At 45.2% G+C, this 17,991-nt stretch overlaps 1 protein-coding gene across 5 annotated transcripts in view; it reads right to left on the bottom strand.

The window, feature by feature from the left end:
* FAM193A (family with sequence similarity 193 member A) overlaps positions 1–17,991 on the bottom strand; it is a 161,134-nt gene that overhangs the window by 70,748 nt on the left and 72,395 nt on the right. For all 5 annotated transcript variants that reach the window (XM_078446363.2, XM_078446360.2, XM_078446361.2 and 2 more), the window contains exon 2: positions 17,561–17,806. In XM_078446363.2, coding sequence (XP_078302489.1) covers positions 17,561–17,788 — 228 coding nt within the window. In that variant the 5' untranslated portion in view covers positions 17,789–17,806. The remainder of the gene's footprint in view (positions 1–17,560; positions 17,807–17,991) is intronic.

The following is a 17,991-nucleotide window of genomic DNA, read 5'->3' as shown; positions in this document are numbered from 1 at the left end:
ACAAGGACTTTTCTCGTTTATTAAGTCTTTTAAAAAGATAATTAACTATTTAAAGCTAAAGTAATAAAAATGTACGGTAAACGCTATATTTGTATGAGAAAAGCAGATGACTATACAGACACTGGTAGAGCTCAGAGTACAACTTTTTAAGGCTCTTAACACTACATGTTAAGCATATAATATTCTTTGAAAGTAGAGGTTGAAAAGTTGAAGATACATATTGTGAATTCTGGAACCACTAAAAGTAATGAAACATAGCAAAACCAAAAGGCAACCAATGCAACAGGAGAAGATATTTGCAAACGACGTATCAGATAACAGGGTTAGTGTCCAAAATCTATAAAGAACTTATCAAACTCAACACCCAAAACCAAATAATCCAGTGAAGAAATGGGCAGACGACATGAATAGACACTTCTCCAAAGAAGACATCCAGATAGCCAACCGACACATGAAAAAATGCTCAACGTCACTCATCATCAGGGAACTACAAATCAAAACCACAATGAGATACCCCATCACACCTGTCAGAATGGCTAACATTAACAACTCAGGCAACAACAGATGTTGGCGAGGATGCAGAGAAAGAAGATCTCTTTTGCACTGTTGGCGGGAATGCAAGCTGGTGCAGCCACTCTGGAAAACAGTATGGAGGTTCCTCAAAAAACTAAAACTAGAACTACCCTACGACCCAGCAATTGCTCTACTAGGCATTTATCCAAAGGATACAGGTGTGCTGTTTCAAAGGGGCACATGCACCCCCATGTTTATAGCAGCACCATCAACAATAGCCAAAGTATGGAAAGAGCCCAAATATCCATCGATGGATGAATGGATAAAGAAGATGTGGTATGTATGTGCGTGTGTGTGCGTGCGCGCGCGCGCGCGCGCACACACACACACACACACACACACACACACACACACACACTGGAGTATTACTCAGCAATCAAAAAGAATGAAATCTTGCCATTTGCAACTACGTGGATGGAACTGGAGGGTATTATGCTAAGCGAAATTAGTGAGAGAAAAAAAATATATGACTTCCCTCATATGAGGGAGGACTTTAAGATACAAAACAGATGAACATAAAAGAAGGGAAGCAAAAATAATATAAAAACAGGGAGGGGGACAAACCATAAGAGACTCTTAAATATGGAGAACAAACAGAGGGTTACTGGAGGGGTTCTGGGAAGGGGGATGGGCTATATGGGGTAAGGGACATTAAGCAATCTACTCCTGAAATCAATGTTGCACTATATGCTAACTAACTTGAATGTGAATTAAAAAAATAAACTAAATTAAAAAATTTTTAAGAAGAAAAAAAATGAAACAAAGTAATAGGTAATAAGCCAAGAGGAGGTAAAATAGAACCATAAAAAGTATTCAACTAATCGAAAAGAAAAGAAGGAACAGGAAGGAAAGAGTAGCAAACAACAGACGGGAAAAAATAGAAAAAAAAAAAAAAAAAAAAGATGGTAGAGTTATATCCAAACATATCAATAATGACATGAAATAGAAATAGTTAAATTTTCCAACTGTTAGAAGATAGATTGGATTAAAAAACAAGATCCACTGCGCTTTCTACAGCAGATTATAAAGACAAATTGGTTAAAAATTAAGGTTGGGAAACATACTGAATGCAAATACTAACCAAAAAAGGCTGGGTGGCTCCATGAGCCACCATACTAAAGCTGGCTTTAGTATGAGGAATGTTAGCAGCAATGAATGAAGGGTATGATGATGATGAAGACAAAATTAATAATAATAACAACATGACTGATTTAACAAGAAGCAGTAACAGTGGTAAATAAGCATGCCAATAACAGAGCTCAAAATACATGGAGCAGGAATTAAAAGGAGAAATGCGTAGGGACACCTGGGTGGCTCCGTTGGTTAAGTTCCAGACTTCAGCTCAGGTCATGATTTCACAGTTCGTGGGTTCGAGCCCCATGTCGGGCTCTGTGCTGACAGCTCAGACAGAGCCTGGCACCTGCTTCAGATTCTGTGTCTGCCTCTCTCTCTGCCCCTCCCCAGCTCATGCTCTCTCTCTGCCTCAAAAATAAATAAAAACATTTTTAAAAATTAAAAAAAAAAAAAAAAAAAGAACAAAGCCAGAGAACCTCTACATAATTTCATGACTTACTCTAAAAAGCTTAAGGAACCAAGACTTTTAAGGTACTAACAAAAGGATGAGTAATATATGTAAAGTGGAAGACAGAGTCCAGAAGTAGACCCATACATTCAGTACCAACTGATTTTTTACAATGATGCCAAGCTAATTTAACAAGGAAAAATAGTATTTTCAGCAAATAGTTCTGAAACAAATGGATATCGACATAAAAAAAGGATGAACCTCAACCTTACTTTACAAAAGATACAAAATTTCACTCAAAATAGATCACAGATCAGGGCGCCTGGGTGGCTCAGTCGGTTAAGCGTCCAACTTTCGCTCAGGTCATAATCTCACGATGTGTGGGTTTGAGCCCCACGTCGGGCTCTGTGCTGACAGCTCAAAGCGTGGAGCCTGTTTCAGATTCTGTGTCTCCCTCTCTCTCTGCCCCTCCCCCCACTCATGCACATGCTAGCTCGCGTTCTCTCGCTCTCTGTCAAAAATAAATAAACATTGGGGCGCCTGGGTGGCTCATGGCTCAGTCGGTTAAGCGGCCGACTTTGGCTCAGGCCATGATCTCGCGGTCCGTGAGTTCGAGCCCCACGTCAGGCTCTGTGCTGACAGCTCAGAGCCTGGAGCCTGTTTCAGATTCTGTGTCTCCCTCTCTCTGACCCTCCCCTGTTCATGCTCTGTCTCTCCTTGTCTCAAAAATAAATTAATGTTAAAAAAAAAAAAATTAAAAAAAAAAAAAATAAACATTAAAAAAAATAAACATTGTAAAAAATTTACAAAAGATACAAAATTTCACTCAAAATGGATCACAGATCGGCGCGCCGGGGTGGCTCAGTAGGTCAAGCGTCTGACTTCGGCTCAGGTCATGATCTCACGGTTCTTGGGTTCAAGCCCCACATCGGACTCTGGGCTGACAGCCTGAAGCCTGCTTCAGATTCTGTGTCTCCCTCTCTCTCTGCCTCTCCCCTGCTCATGCTCTCTCTCTCTCTCTCAAAAATAAGTAAACATTTAAAATAAAAAAAAGGAGGGGAGGGTGGGTGATGGGTATTGAGGAGGGCACCTTTTGGGATGAGCACTGGGTGTTGTATGGAAACCAATATGACAACAAACTTCATATACTGAAAAAAAATAAAATAAAAAAATTAAATTAAATTAAATTTAAAAAAGGATCACAGATCAAATATATGGGCTCAAAACAGAAGTCATTTAGAAAAAACCACAGGGCAAAAAAATCTTTATAACCCTGGGTAGCAAAGATTACTTACATAGAACACAAAAAACCCAAATCACTTAAAAATTGATACACTGGGGGCTCCTGGCTCGGTCAGTTAAGCATCCAACTCTTGATTTCAGCTCAGGTCATGATCTCAAGGTCGTGGGATCAAGCCCCATGTTGGGCTCCATGCTGAGTGTATAGCCTACTTGGGATTCTCTCTCTGCCCCTCCCTCGCTTGGATGTGCGCACACCCATGTGTGTTCTCTCTCTCTCTCCCTCTCTCTCTCTCTCAAAATAAATTATTTTTAAAACATTGATAAACTGGACTTGATAGAAATTTAAAATTTTGCTTTTCAAAGAATAGTGTTATACAATGAGAAGGCAAGCCACACACTGGGAGGAAATATTTGAAAAATGTACCTGACGAAAGGCTTGTATTCAGAATATACTATAGAGATCTGTGACAATTCAATAATAATAAGAAATAACCTAATTAAAAACAGGCAAAAGATTTGAAGAGCCACATCACCAAAGGGATACAGATGGAAAATAAGTACAAGAAAAGATGTTCATCAGGTCATTAAGAAAATACCAGTTAAAACCCTGAGATGCACTATAAAGCCACTAGAATGGCCACAATTAAGGACTGTGAATGTATCCAGCCTTGGTGAGGACACAGATTAACAGGAACTCTCATACGTGGCTGGAAAACAGTACAAGCACTTTGAAAAATTCCAAGACAGATCCTTAAAATGTTAACTACACCTAGCAATTTCACTCCTAGGTATTTAACAAGGAGAAATGAACTATGTCCACACAAAGACTTGTACTCAAATGTTACCAGTGGCTGTACCGTTAATAGCAAACCCAAAAAACATAAATGTCCTTTTACTGGTGAATGGATAAGGAATACTACTCAGAAATAAAAAAGAATTAACTATGGATACATAAAACAACGGAGAGGAGTTTCAAAATCATTACATTAAGCAAGAAAAGCCAACGACCACCACCTGGACGATGTATCTGTGAGGCTCAGTTCTGTCGGCCCAATCTGACAGCTCTGAGTGGTAGTGACAACCTGTATCAGCAACCACTCTCATGATGTTCACCATGAAGGAACTTGATATGTCTGTATTAGGAACCAAGACCCAACAGGGCAAACATTCAAGATACAAACAAATATTAGCAAACTCTTGAATGGCCGGTTTAAATTGAGACTATATGCCTTGGTAAGACCCGCAGGCACATAACTGCTGGAGAATCAGGCTCCTTAGTATAAAATGCAAGACTTATGTTTTAATGACATATTTGAGAACACGGACACAATTGCTAATGTCCAGAATCAAAAGGAAGGCTTTAAAATAAGCAACCTTCGGGGTACCTGGGTGACTCAGTCAGTTGAGTATCCAGCTCTTGATTTCGGTTCACATCATAATCTCACAGTTCACAGGTTCAAGGCATGTATCAGGCTCCCGTGCTGACAGTGTAGAGTCTGCTTGGGATACTCTCTTCCTCCCTCCCTCCCGCCCTCTCTCTCTCTCCCCCTCCCCTGCTCGCTCATGCACTCTCTCCCAATAAACAAAAATAAAATAAAATAAACTTGTAAACAAAAAAACCTGCCAAGTCTTCCTTGTGGCAGGATGCCTGAGTGTGACACAGACTTCTTCAAAGAAAACAATTTTGGGGGCACCTGGGTGGCTCAGTCCACTGAGTGTCCAACTTCAGCTAAAATCATGATCTCATGGTTTGTGGGTCTGAGCACCGCATCAGGCTCTGTGCTGACAGTTCAGAGCCCGGAACCTGCTTCAGATTCTCTGTCTCCCTCGCTCTCTGCCCCTACCCCACTCATGCACGCGCGCACGCTCTCTCTTTCTCTCAAAGATAAACAGTAAAAAAATTTTAATAAAAAATTTTTAAAAATAAAGAGACAGATGAATGATTAACTGAAACCAAATTGCTAAATTCAACACAGGCCTGGTTCTGACTACTAAGGAGCAGACTGTTTTGAGTTACGCCTATATCCTCGCAGGTCTCTTTCTACAAAACACCTTGACCACCCCACCTCTCTGCCTGTCTGAATTTCTCCTGCACAGAGCAGGCCATACATTCGTGGGTCTCTGCTTGGCCTCAGCGAAGAATGTTAAACATTAAGATAACCTCTGTTCCTTCCTCAGTAGCCTTGACAAGCAGTGCACCCAGGCCCACCAGGCCACAGAAGTCAGGAACAAGGCCCTCCCATACACAGCAGGCCCTCCAAAGATCTGAACATGTCCTCCCCCATTATCAGAATACAAACAAAATATTGTGAACTCTACTGTGCAGGAAGAGTATTTGTAAATGTTCTGAGGTCCTAAAACATTACCTTTGGATATAAATTAAAGGTAAGCTTGTTCCTTTCATTCAAAAACTATCCCTAGGGTCTATTATTCTGTGCTGAGCTTGTGCAGACACCCTGACTTTGGGGGGGGGGGGGGCGCGGGCAGGGAGAGAGGAGCCAGGACAAAGTGGCTGGGGTGGATGCATGCACGTGTCCGGTGGAAGGAACAGTGCATCTCGGGCGGGGGGGCTGTTGAGCCAAGTGGACACCCCGGAGGCCCAGCTTCTGCTGAGCCTATGCAGCCACCCTGACCCTTCCCAAGCAGCCCTGCCACCCTGTTCTCCTTGTCCAACACAGGGGGTGCTGCTGAGGGGGGCAATGTCTGCGCCTTCAACAGGGACTCAGGCCACAACCTGGACACCCTGACAGCTCACTGTTCTCATTTCTCAAGAAGACCATGTAAAAACCTTACCCACTCCCCAGTTTCTTCCCATCCTATGAAATCCAGTCTCCCTCTCAAAAAAAATGTTATAAAAAAGATTTCTGACAGTAATTTTCTCAACTTCCACGTTCCCCACCCCACCTTACTTGCACCCCTATGCAGCCTTGCCTGAGAATCCCATCTCAACAGAAAGATGAGTCTTCTAGAAAGAGATCCCAGGTCTCCCATCCTAGTGGGACCTCAGGGGTACCACCATTTCTCTGCCTTACTCTTTCCCACCCCCAAACAATTTCAAAGTCTGCCTACCCAGTGCTAAGTGTGGGCAAGAATATGGTAACTGGAACTCAAACACTACTGGCAGGGATAGAAACTGGAATGATCACTTGGGAAACTGCTATTATCTTATAAATGTAATAAACATTTGAACTACCTACAACCCAGCAATGCTACTGCATAAACAAACACCATGATAAGTAATTTTACGTGTCAACTCGACTGGGCTAAGAGGTAACAGACAGCTAGTAAAACATTATTTTCGGGTGTGTTTGTGAGGGTGTCTCTGGAAGAGATGAGCATTTGAATTGGTAGGCTGAATAAAAACGATCCCCTCACCAGTGAGGGTGGGTATCATCTGTTCTACTGAGGGTCACAGGACAAAAGGGGAAGGGCCAACTGACTCCCCGCTTCAGCTGAGACACCCCCGCCTCCTGCCCTCGGATGTCAGCAGTCCTGGTTCTCTGGCTTTCCAACTCAGACCAAGACTCACACCACTGTCACCTGGTTCTCAGGCCTTTGGACTCAGACTGAATGACACCAGCAGCTTTCCTGGGTCTCCAGCCTGCAGGTAACAGATTGTGGGACTTACGGGCCCCCATAACCACATGAGCCAATCCCTATAATAAATCTCCTTCTCTCTCCTTCCTTCCTTCCTTACCCTCTCTTCCTCCTTCCTTTTCTCTTTCCCTCTCTCTCTCTCTCTCCCCCTCTCTCAATCCCTCTCTTTCCTGTTGGTTCTCTTCTCTGGAGAATCCTAACCAACACACACTCTTAACAAAACCCTTACAAATGAGTAACTGGAGACAGGTATACAAATGCCCTGGCAGCATTTTTAACAATCACTGATAATTGTGTAAAAAAAAAAAAAAAAAAAAAAAAAAGCAAAACTGTGTATCTTTCAACAAATTATTGATGAATAAATTATATACAGTAACATATTGAATTGTATGTGAATCACAGATGAATTACATTTGTGAATAAGTGCAGCTACCCAGACAGCATGAGGAATCTTACAAACAAAGACACAGAGGCAACATAAACATACACCATTTTCATAAAGATCAGAAATAAGCAAAATTAAATTATTAGAGATACACGTATAGGCAATATAATTGTTAAAGGAATTTTTAAATAAGGGAATGATAAATATAAAATTCAAGGATGGTGGCTACCTCAGAAGGGGAGGAGGGAAGATGGGGAAGGCAAAACCCAGAAAGGTGCTTGAGTATCTGGAACGGCCTGGTTTAATGCTGACTGGTGCTCATTTTACTACCCTTCATAACATGCTTATTATACACATATTCATACATAGCTGTCTCAACTATTATAACAAAAAATGAAATTTAATGGGGGGGGAGGGGAATGCCTCTCCCTGACTACCAGCTCTTTCCTTCCAGATTTAAATGCTCTCAGCCCCTCCTCCAGCTCCCCTTTCTCTCTGGATCTGCTCTCCCTGCCTTCACAGTCAAGCGTCTTCAAAATCAGCACCTTAAGTTGACTTTCTCAGCTTCCTCACCAATACTTTTATTCTTCACACAGCTCAGTCTGGCTTCTACTCCCACACTTCCACTGACATGAATCTAGCAAAGGTCAGATACAATCTCTTTGTTGTCACATTCAACACTTGAGATCTTTTCTTGGTTAACTTTTTAAAATGTCTGTTAGGAGGGCAGTTGCAGACAGTCCTCCATGGGTCTCTCCTGGTCTTGATGGATCTACCAGGGCTGTAAACCTCTGCCTATTCTCTCCTGTCCCTCCCCGCTGGGCCATTTCTCAGCATTTATGAAGCAGATAACCTTGAGACAAAGTGCAGGAGTGCTTACTGCCCACTATAAAAATGACAGATCCGGGGGCGCCTGGGTGGCTCAGTCGGTTAAGCATCCGACTTCAGCTCAGGTCATGACCTCACAGTGTGTGAGTTCGAGCCCCGCACTGGGCTCTGTGCTGACAGCTCAGAGCCTGGAGCCTGCTTGAGATTCTGTGTCTCCCTCTCTCTCTGCCCCTTCTCTGCTCATGCTCTTTCTCTGTCTCAAAAATAAATAAAAACATTTAAAAAAATTAAAAAAAAAAAAAAATGACAGATCCCCAAACTCAGTGCTCCTTCACCCTGACCAACATAAACTCACTGTACCCACAACATGTACGTAGGCCTCTCCACTTCACAGACATGGGATTTGGGGAAGGGAAGAGAACAAGGCGGGTGGACATGGTCATGCTCGTGATGGCTGCTGCGCTGTGAGCAATAAAGTCTGCAGTCTCTGACCCAGGAGTCTCGTGTCCCCTCTAACAGCCATGAAAGACTAAAAAAGTAGCTTATCACCTTCAAGTAGGGCAAAAAATCAAATCTCAGGCCCAACCACCACTGACCACACACATCATCCTTCAAATGACTACCTTCACTGGGCGCCTGGGTGGCTCAGCTGATGAAGCATCAACTTTTTATTTTAGCTCGGGTCATGATCTCGTGGTTCCTGAAGCTCCACTTCCTGAGATCGAGCCCTGTGCTGACAGTATAGAGCCTGCTTGGGATTCTCTCTCTCCCTCTCTGCCTCTCCCCTGCTCATGCACACTGTGCTCTGTCTCTCAAAATAAATAAATGAATAAACATTAAAACGACTGTCTTCACTCACTTCTGCTTATCACACTTGCTTGTTTTTCTTTTTCTCTGATGTCTACTTTACATCTCTGTCTCAAATATCAGGTGTTCCCTAGAAGTGCCTCCTTAATATTCCACTTCTCACTCAGCCCACGATCCTGGGTGTTGTGCCAGTAACCAAGGTTGAGAAGGTGAGTAAAAGGCATCTGTGTGGAGTCTTTTAATGAGTGTTGCAGGACTACCCGGCAATACAGAAAACATCTGAGACAAACAGACTGTAATTTGAAATTGCAACTCTCGGGAACAACAACAACAACAACAAAAGATTGGGATTCCAGTTGAAAAAAGTAAGATCAAAGACCTGAGTCATAAAATAGGGGTCTTGCAATGTCCATTCAATTAGCAACTTAAAAAGTCAATTACATCTCTACTGACAAAGTTAGATGAGGAAGAATGTAGAAGGCCTCATTTAAAACAGAACAAGCAGGGGCGCCTTGGTGGCTCAATCAGTTAAGCATCTGCCTTCGACTCAGGTCATGATCACACGGTTCATGGGTTCCAGCCCCCCACATTGGGCTCTGTGCTGACAGCTCAGAGCCTGGAGCCTGCTTCGGATTCTGTGTCTCCCTCTCTCTCTGCCCCTCCCCTGTTCATGCTTTCTCTCTCTCTCTCTCAAAATAAACAAACATTAAAAAAAAGTTCTTTTAATAGGGGCGCCTGGGTGGCTCAGTCAGTTAAGCATCCAACTTGGGCTCAGGTCATGATCTCACGGTTCGTGGGTTCAAGCCCCACGTCGGGCTCTGTGCTGACGGCTCGGAGACTGGAGCCTGCTTTGGATTCTGTGTCTCCCTCTCTGCCCCTCCCCTGCTCACACACACACTCAATCTCTCTCTCTCTCTCTCTCTCCCTCTCTCTCTCGTAAACATTACAAAAAAATTTTTAACAATAAAAAATAAAATAACTTAATTTTTTAAAAAGGCCAGTTCCACTAAAGAATGCTCTTGATGCATTAAAATCATTAATCGTATTCAATCTCAACCCTCAAGCACATGTCTTTGCAATATCCTATGTGATGAAACACGCAGTAGGCATAAAGCATTCTAGCAATGTTCCCAAGAAAAGAACTGTGCGCTATGAGCTGAATGAGCCACTTCCTCCATGAAGCATCAAGAATGCCTGACACACCAAACTACGGCTATTCAGACTCAGACGGTGGTGGTCTTCTCAAAAATGAATGAAATGCGTCTGTCACTTCAAGGAAAACAGATGATGCCATTTGTGGCCGATCAAAATCTGAACTTTCACGCAAAAATCAGAAGTCTGGAAAATCTGTATCCATCATTGCGGGCCCCAAAGCTCCTCCACTTTAAAGACTTTTCTGTTGAGAGTAGTGGTAATAGCAACAAATTGAATTACTGTTTCAGATTTTACGTTGCAACTAACCATTAAGAAACTATTACTTGTCATGGTTTGGAGCAATATCAAAAAAGAATATCCACAATCACCTAAAAAAGCTATGGAACTACTTTCTTCATATACTTCAATCAAAATAACCTATAACAACAGATCGAACACAGAAACAGGTATGAGAATCTAGCTATCTTACGTTACCCAAACAAAACAATGCTACTCTACTCATGAAATTATTTTTGTTTTGGAAAATAGTTTTCATTTAAAAATATGCTATTAATCGGGGCACCTGGGTGGCTCAATCGGCTGAGCGTCCGACTTCGGCTCAGGTCATGATCTCACGGCTCGGCTCGTGAGCTCAAGCCCTGTGTCCGGCTCTGTGCTGACAGCTCAGACCCTGAAGCCTGCTTCAGATTCTGTGTCTCCCTCTCTCTCTCCGCCCCTCCCCCACTCGTGCAAGGTCTCTGTCTCTCAAAAATAAATAAACATTAAAAAAAAGTTTTTAAATATATTAAAAAAATACGCTATTAATCTTAACTTGAGTTAATTTTATAAACTCTCCTGGACTCTGTAATTTCTTTCGCACACGTACATTCAACATAATGTGTGAAAGTGTGCTCCAAGAGCATCAGTCATAGCAGGAAAATTTGGAAATAACTAACATATAGTATATTCAAAAACGGGAATAGTAGATAGTAATGAAAATGAAGAAACTATGTTTACGAATCTCAAACATAATGGTGAACAAAGTAAACCAGGCACAAAATAATGTGTGCAGTAAGGCATTTGTATACAGTTCAAAACACCAGGAAAGCTGACAGCAGTGTGCAGGTGCAGAGGCACACGGGCACCAGGACTAACAAACACAGAAGAGCAGGAGGGGAGGGTGCAAACCCCACGGACATGGGGAGGACCGCGTGCGGCACAAGAGGTGAGCTAAGGGTGATGCTTGAGTCGTGACCTGCGTGGTGGTAGAAACAAACCCAAACAGGTCAGCAACCACAGAAGTGAGAGAGTCATCTCAGCACTGAGACCAAATTAAATCTACCTTTATGCTGACTACACAAGACCACCTCACACACGCCACCACCAGGAGCACAGGAAAGGAGAGGAAGAGGAGGAGGGAGCTCACACAGCTCTGCGAACAGCAAACGAAACAGGCCTTCGGGAGAAGCCACACAGCTTCTGTGCAATAAGGGAACAACACACCAAGATTTAGTCATTTTAACATGTATTCACCTGTGCAGCTTTAAAATGCAGAGCAAAAATGAAACTACTTAGGAAAAGAGGACAAATACACATGCACGGTAGGAGTTTAACCAGCCTTACTCAGAATCCCACAGACTAATAAGCACACAATATCAGGAAAAGCAAAAGCACAGAAGGAATGAAGAGCACAATTAACAAGGGGTTGATCTAAGGGGTGAACACAGAGCCCTCCAAACCATGAGAACACAGTTCCAAGGACACACGGGACATTCAGGAAAACTTAACAATGCATTAGTGTAACTGACTGGAAAGGAATCGTGACAATGGAGACAGGATATCCAATGACATTACATTAAAAGTCAATGATTAAAAATCATCCAAAAGACTATGTTCAGGTATTTACAAATACTTCTGAACAATTCGCGGTTTAAAAGAGAAATAATGAAAACTGTGTAATACTTAAAATTGAGCCAATACAACTAACATTTCAGAATCCAGTACAGTAATGAGAGGTTTCCAGCACTTATCAGAGCAGAATAAGAAAAAACGACGGGTGAGCTCAGGAAGGCCAAAGAGCAACCACAGAGAAAGAAGAAAAAACCAGATTTGTGGTCACAAGCAGCAGGAGCTAAGTGACGGCCCAGCGGCTCCTCCCCTGGAAGCCAGAAAGTGGGACAGGGCTGTCTCCCGGCCTGCCCCCAAGCAGGCTGGCCAAGCAGGCTCAGGTTCCCACAAGGCCCCCCAGGTGAGATCAGCGAGGATGGCAGCTCCCCGAAGCAGCTGGCACCCAAGCTCCAGACACCTGTCAACAGCCCTCAGAAGAGGCTTAGAAACAGACAGCACCCCGCCTCGCCATGGCCTCCGTACTCCTCTACCAAGGACAAGAAAGTGAGAGAAGCCCGTGTCTCCACTTCCTGACACATGTCTACAGTGCAGGACGCCATGGTGTCTGCCATCACCACCTTCTGATACACGGAACAGAATATCTCTGGAGGAACAGACACGAATCTGCGAGCGGTGGGAGGGAGCCTGAAGACCGAGGACGAGGAGGAGAAAAGTCAGAGGGGCCGACCAGCACTGCTTTTGGCTATGCCACGACACTGACTGATCATGTCTACACCGCACACAGCAGCAGCAATTAATCAAACAGAAAGGGGAGAGGTTTTTTTTTCACCTAACAAGTTCTTTGAAAAGACAAAACTGACAGAGTTCTAGCAAGACTGTTAACACAGCACAAACAAGGAATAAAAATTTGTATGTGCAGATATGGTAAGAAGGAAAGAGTATTCCTCCACAAACTTTCATACCATTAACGCAACAGCTTCTCAGAATATAACTCACCAAAACCACCTGGAAAAGAAATGGAAAGCCTGTTATCCACTGAAGATCCTGCCCCAGAAGTTTACCACTTCCCCAGAGGTGCACACACATGGCTGCGGAGAGGCGGGGACAGCTGGGAGGAATGGCGAGCTCAGAGGTGGGTTATGTGAAAGACGGACAATTCTAGACCATCTGCACAGTCCTGGCCGTGAGCTGGGACAGAAGAAAAGATGTGTGGTGTGTAAGAAGAGAAGACCAACCGAAGCAACAGAGCCTTGGAGAGGACGAAAACGGACGGGCACCCGAATTCCGCGACCATGGGGGTGGGAGGTGAGCCATCCCCGCCCTGAGGCGTGAGCTGAGCTGAGCAGGGCAGAGGGTGTGGTGGGCTTGGGAAGACAGGAGAAGGACAGAGGTTCACCCCTTTTCGTGGTAAGACAACGAAGCCAGAGCAACACGCCAGAGGCTCATCCACAGCCCTGAAGGGGTCAAGGGGCGGCAGGGAGCCGAGGCCCCCATTTTCTTCAGCAAGTCCCTACCAGGTGGAGGGAGGGGCAGCGTGGAGCCAGGTCCCAGCCAGAGTGCTCAGGGGGCTCTGCAGGTGAGTGATGGTGATGCTGAGTCACAGAACTCTGGCTGTTCTAGGAGAACAGTGTGGTCAGAAGGACCTGCACCCAAAGCCCCCTAAAAAACAAACACACACACACACACACACACACACACACACACACACACACACACACACACAAACCAAGCAGGACCAGAATGTGCCAGTGTGAAGGGGACGTCTAAAGGGAAGACTTCTGGGGGGTCTGGACACAACAAGGTCTAGAAAGGGTGGAAGTCTACAGTGTGGACCGTAAGGCAGGGTGTCAGAGCAAATTTTTACCATGGCTTGTGGCAGTGAATGCTCACCTAGAAAAGAACAATTTAGTTCCGCTGCCACTTAGTGACTCAGAGCTCCCACAATGACAGTGAGAACTCGTAACGCTGAGCTACCAGAGGGCTGAAGTGACCACACGAACTGGGCACATGCACTGAGCCCCTCTGAGGACAAGGGGACACATGCACTATTTCACCTTCGGCAGAGGAAGGAGTGCAGCCTTTAATGTGGGTTAGAAGAAAATGAGACTTGTAATGAGTTCTTAAAGGCCGAATGTGGCCAGTGTGGCTTGCCAGACCCGCCCCTTCTCTTGGAGGAAGAAGCCTTTGCTGTGGGGGTGGCCGTGCCCTCTACCCAGGGCCCAGGCCTTATCCATGAGAGGAGAGAACCGAGCTCTCCACTGTAGGAGAAAGGCCCAAAACCCACACGGACACAGGGACAGGTCAGCCACCTGGGGAGGCACAGGGGTTCGTCCTACCCCAGACCCCTACAGATATAGGCAGAGTCTGGCTTATATCACAGGGCAGCGGCAGGATCAGGAGGAGAGCTGCCCCCAATGCCCCAGGCACAGGGCTGCCTGAGGTTTCCAGATGAATGGGGAGGGAGAGGATGGACAGACAAAATGCCACGGTGGGAGGCTTGTGCTGAAGGGGAAGCGAGGGCAGCCCAGCACCACATGAGGGGGCCGGAATGCGAAGGGAGGCCCCTCCCTGGCCCACACAAGCGTCAGGGCGCAGTCCACGCTGCTCCAGAAATGACTGTGTGGGGCAACCAGAGCAAAGCCAGGCCAGCTCCAGGGCTGACCGGACTGATCCGATCCCCCAAGGGCACGAGAGTCAGTGCACCCCTCAGCCCCACGGGCTCTTACACGCACTGCATGGTGTTGCACCAAACAGTCGGAGAGAAACATAAAACAAGAAGCAACAACACTCAGGGAAGAAAGAATACCAATTCTACACCAACTCTTTCAGAAAAGAGAAAAAGCAGGAGCACACCTCAACTCATCTTAGGAGGCCCCGAAAGACATTAAAGACAAGACGACTTCGGGCAGACATCCTTCATGAGCAGAGTTGAAAGGAAAGTCATTAACCGAACAGTGGCAAGTCACTCCAGCCACGTGCAGAAAGAATGTCCACAGAAAGACCTGTACGAGCTTCACACAGCTTTATGCAACAGTCCAATTCGGGAAACCACCCAAGCGTTCATCAATGGCGACCGGATAAACAGTGTGGTATAGCTCTACAATCCATCCACCAATCGGAAGGAACAAGCTACTGAGGGAGGACTCTCAAAAGCACTATGCCAAGTTGAAGGAGGCTATGTGAAAAAGCACTCTAGAAAAAGCAAAACCATGGGGACAACAATCAGGTCAATGGTTACAACGGAACTTTTGGGCCAATGGAAACGTTCCACATCTTAACTGCAGTAGTGGTGGTTACACACTGTATAAATCTGTCAAAACCCACTGAACTATATATATACTTTCGAAGGGTGAATTTTACTAGATGTAACTTGTATCTCATTTTTAGTGTTTTATTTTAAAATTTTTTTAGTATTTACTTTTGGGGGGGCGGGGAGGGAGACACAGAATCCAAAGCAGGGTCCAGCCTCTGAGCTGTCAGCACAGAGCCCACGTGGGGTTGGAACTCATGAACTGTGAGATCATCACTTGAGCAGAAGTTGGACGCTTAAGCAACTGAGCCACCCTGGCACCCCTATATCTCAGTTTTTAAAAAAGGCCAGCAATTTTACCCAGCTTGAACAAAGAGGCCAACTTTAAAAAAGCAACAAAAGGTCTAAGCCTACAAACATAAGCCAACATTTCCTCTTTGGTGCCCACTGTCACTTGTGTGATGAGAGAGCCTCATTTGATAGCACTATCCAGGACAAAGTGGGGTTAGGAAATGAGACTGTCACCACGGCAAGACAACTTCTGGGAAATCAGCTATTTCTACTTGTCTCCAAACCCTCCTTCCAAAGGCACGGCCAGGCTGCGGCAGGAGAGCAGGCCTGCAGACAGAGGGCCGGGAGCACAGGGAGCATGGGGAGCACACAGAGTGCTCTGGGCGGGCAAGCAGAAGCCGGCGGGGATGGAGTGGGCCGCCAACATCAGCACCACACAGTTGCTTCCCATGAAAGAAACGGGGAAACGGTCATACACTTTAAGAGGACACACAAAGGACACAAAGTCAAATAATAAAATGATCAAAGCAAGATGATCTGAGGGTAAATCCTAAAGACAGACTATGCCACCTTTTGAATCCTACTGATTCATTGGTTTATTCATTTCCGTGTGCAATCACTTATTTATTAACTCAAATATTTGGGTTTCCTAAATGCGCCAGGCCAGGCACCGTTCCTGGTCAGAAAATCCACAAAAATAGCTGCCATTGTGGAGCGTATATTCCAGTGAAGAAGCCGAGCAGAATGAGGACGTCGAATGCACACTACGTCAGAAAGAGGTGCTGAGGAGGAGCGTCGGGGCACACCAGTTTGTTGAGCACTGGACTCCTGATTTCGGGTCAGGTCATGATATCACGGTTTGGGAGTTCGAGCCCCATGCTAGGCTCTGTGCTGACAGCACAGAGCCTGCTTGGGATTCCTTCTTTGCTTCTCTCTCTCTGCCCCTCTCCTGTTCTCACTCTCTGTCTCTCCCTCAAAATAAATAAACTTAAAAAAATAAGAGAAAGAAAGAAAGAAAAAAAGAAAGAAAGAAAGAAAGAAAAGAAGGAAGGAAGGAAGGAAGGAAGGAAGGAAGGAAGGAAAGGGGTGCTGAAGAGAATGCACAGGAAAAGGAGCACATGAGACAAGGTGGCGAGAGATTATCAATTTTTATTCTGATAAACAGTGAGACCTTGAGGCTTAGCTGTTCAAACGCCTGCACAGAAAGTAGCACATGAGCTGGGGCACTGCCCTCAATGAACCCCTAGAACAGAAGTCACTGGCCTAGCAGCAGGCAGGAAGGAGGCCACAGAACCGGAAAGGAAGATTCACACTGTGCGGCAGCAAAACGTTTATTCACCGACCCAGCACACGTGACCTGGAAAGCAGTCCCCGGTCAGAACACACGGTGGTGGATGCTGGTGTTGGCGGCTGCCGGTAGTGAGGCATCAGGAGACAACAGCTTAGAAAACAGGCAGCGGCTTACAGACAGAAATAAAAGGAACAGAAAAGTCCTAGAATGTGGGGCCTCGTATGGCTGTAAGAGCCAAGTCGTTCCAGAACCCAAAGAGCAGACTAGCAAGACCTTTCGGGACCAGGGCCACTAACACACAACTGGGCCAAAGAGCAGACTAAGAGTGTGGCCTTCCTATGTGAGCCCGAAGTGCTCAAGAATGCCTCCATTCAGCTGAAAAAAGAAATCAAGGAAAAACTGGGGGGCGGGGGCAGAGTTAAGAACTGCCTCTGGGAAAAAAATTTTAGGTGAGTTACCAGCTCATGAAACTGGCTAGAACCGAAGACTTTTTGAGGTTTTCAGCAAACTGTCTTGCCAGAGAAATCCTGAGACCAGCCCAAACACATCCTCTGGTCTCCTGAGCTTGCTGACTGAGTTGCGCCACCAAGGAGAGTAGGTCTCCCCCACTACCTGCTGCAGGTATGGACAGAAGACCAGGAGGATGGCCCCCGAGGGTGGAGCAAGGGACCCGGAGGTGGGGTAAGAGGGGTTTCCTTCCAGAGAGTTGACCCAAATTAACGATCTCACCGCCCAATTAGCCCACCGGGTGAGAAAGCTGAGGAGCCCATGCTGTCCGTGGTGGACACTCACCGATGGCTGGTCGAGGCCACTATGCCTCTCCTCCTTCTCCACAGTCCGCCGGCAGTCTGGGCACACCCACAGTGGCAGGTGCAGCACGCTGTTGCCCTTGGGGGCCATAGAAAGGGCCAATTTGCTCGCAGTCTTAATTCCGCTCTCCAAGAATGAAGAGTCTTTCCGCTCACTTCTGCACAGAAGACAATAATCCCCAGCGGGGTAGGGTGGTGTTCTATGATTCATGCCAAAATTAAAAGGAGTCTGAAACAGAAAAAAATATTTCTATTTTCAAAACATGATTCACAAAGCCAAGGTCACTTAAAAATACTATATAGTTTTAAAATTACAATGTATGTGCATGTTTATATAAACATCTAATAAGTAATTTGTTGAATAAAACTGTACCTAGTGTTCTAGAAATACACCGTACTTCAAATAAACAGTAG

Source organism: Panthera onca, chromosome B1, assembly GCF_046562875.1.
Source record: "Panthera onca isolate mPanOnc1 chromosome B1, mPanOnc1 haplotype 2, whole genome shotgun sequence".
NCBI classification, from domain to species: Eukaryota; Metazoa; Chordata; class Mammalia; order Carnivora; family Felidae; genus Panthera; species Panthera onca.
Note: the sequence above shows the minus strand (reverse complement) of the source record. Positions and strands in the feature narration are given on the sequence as shown.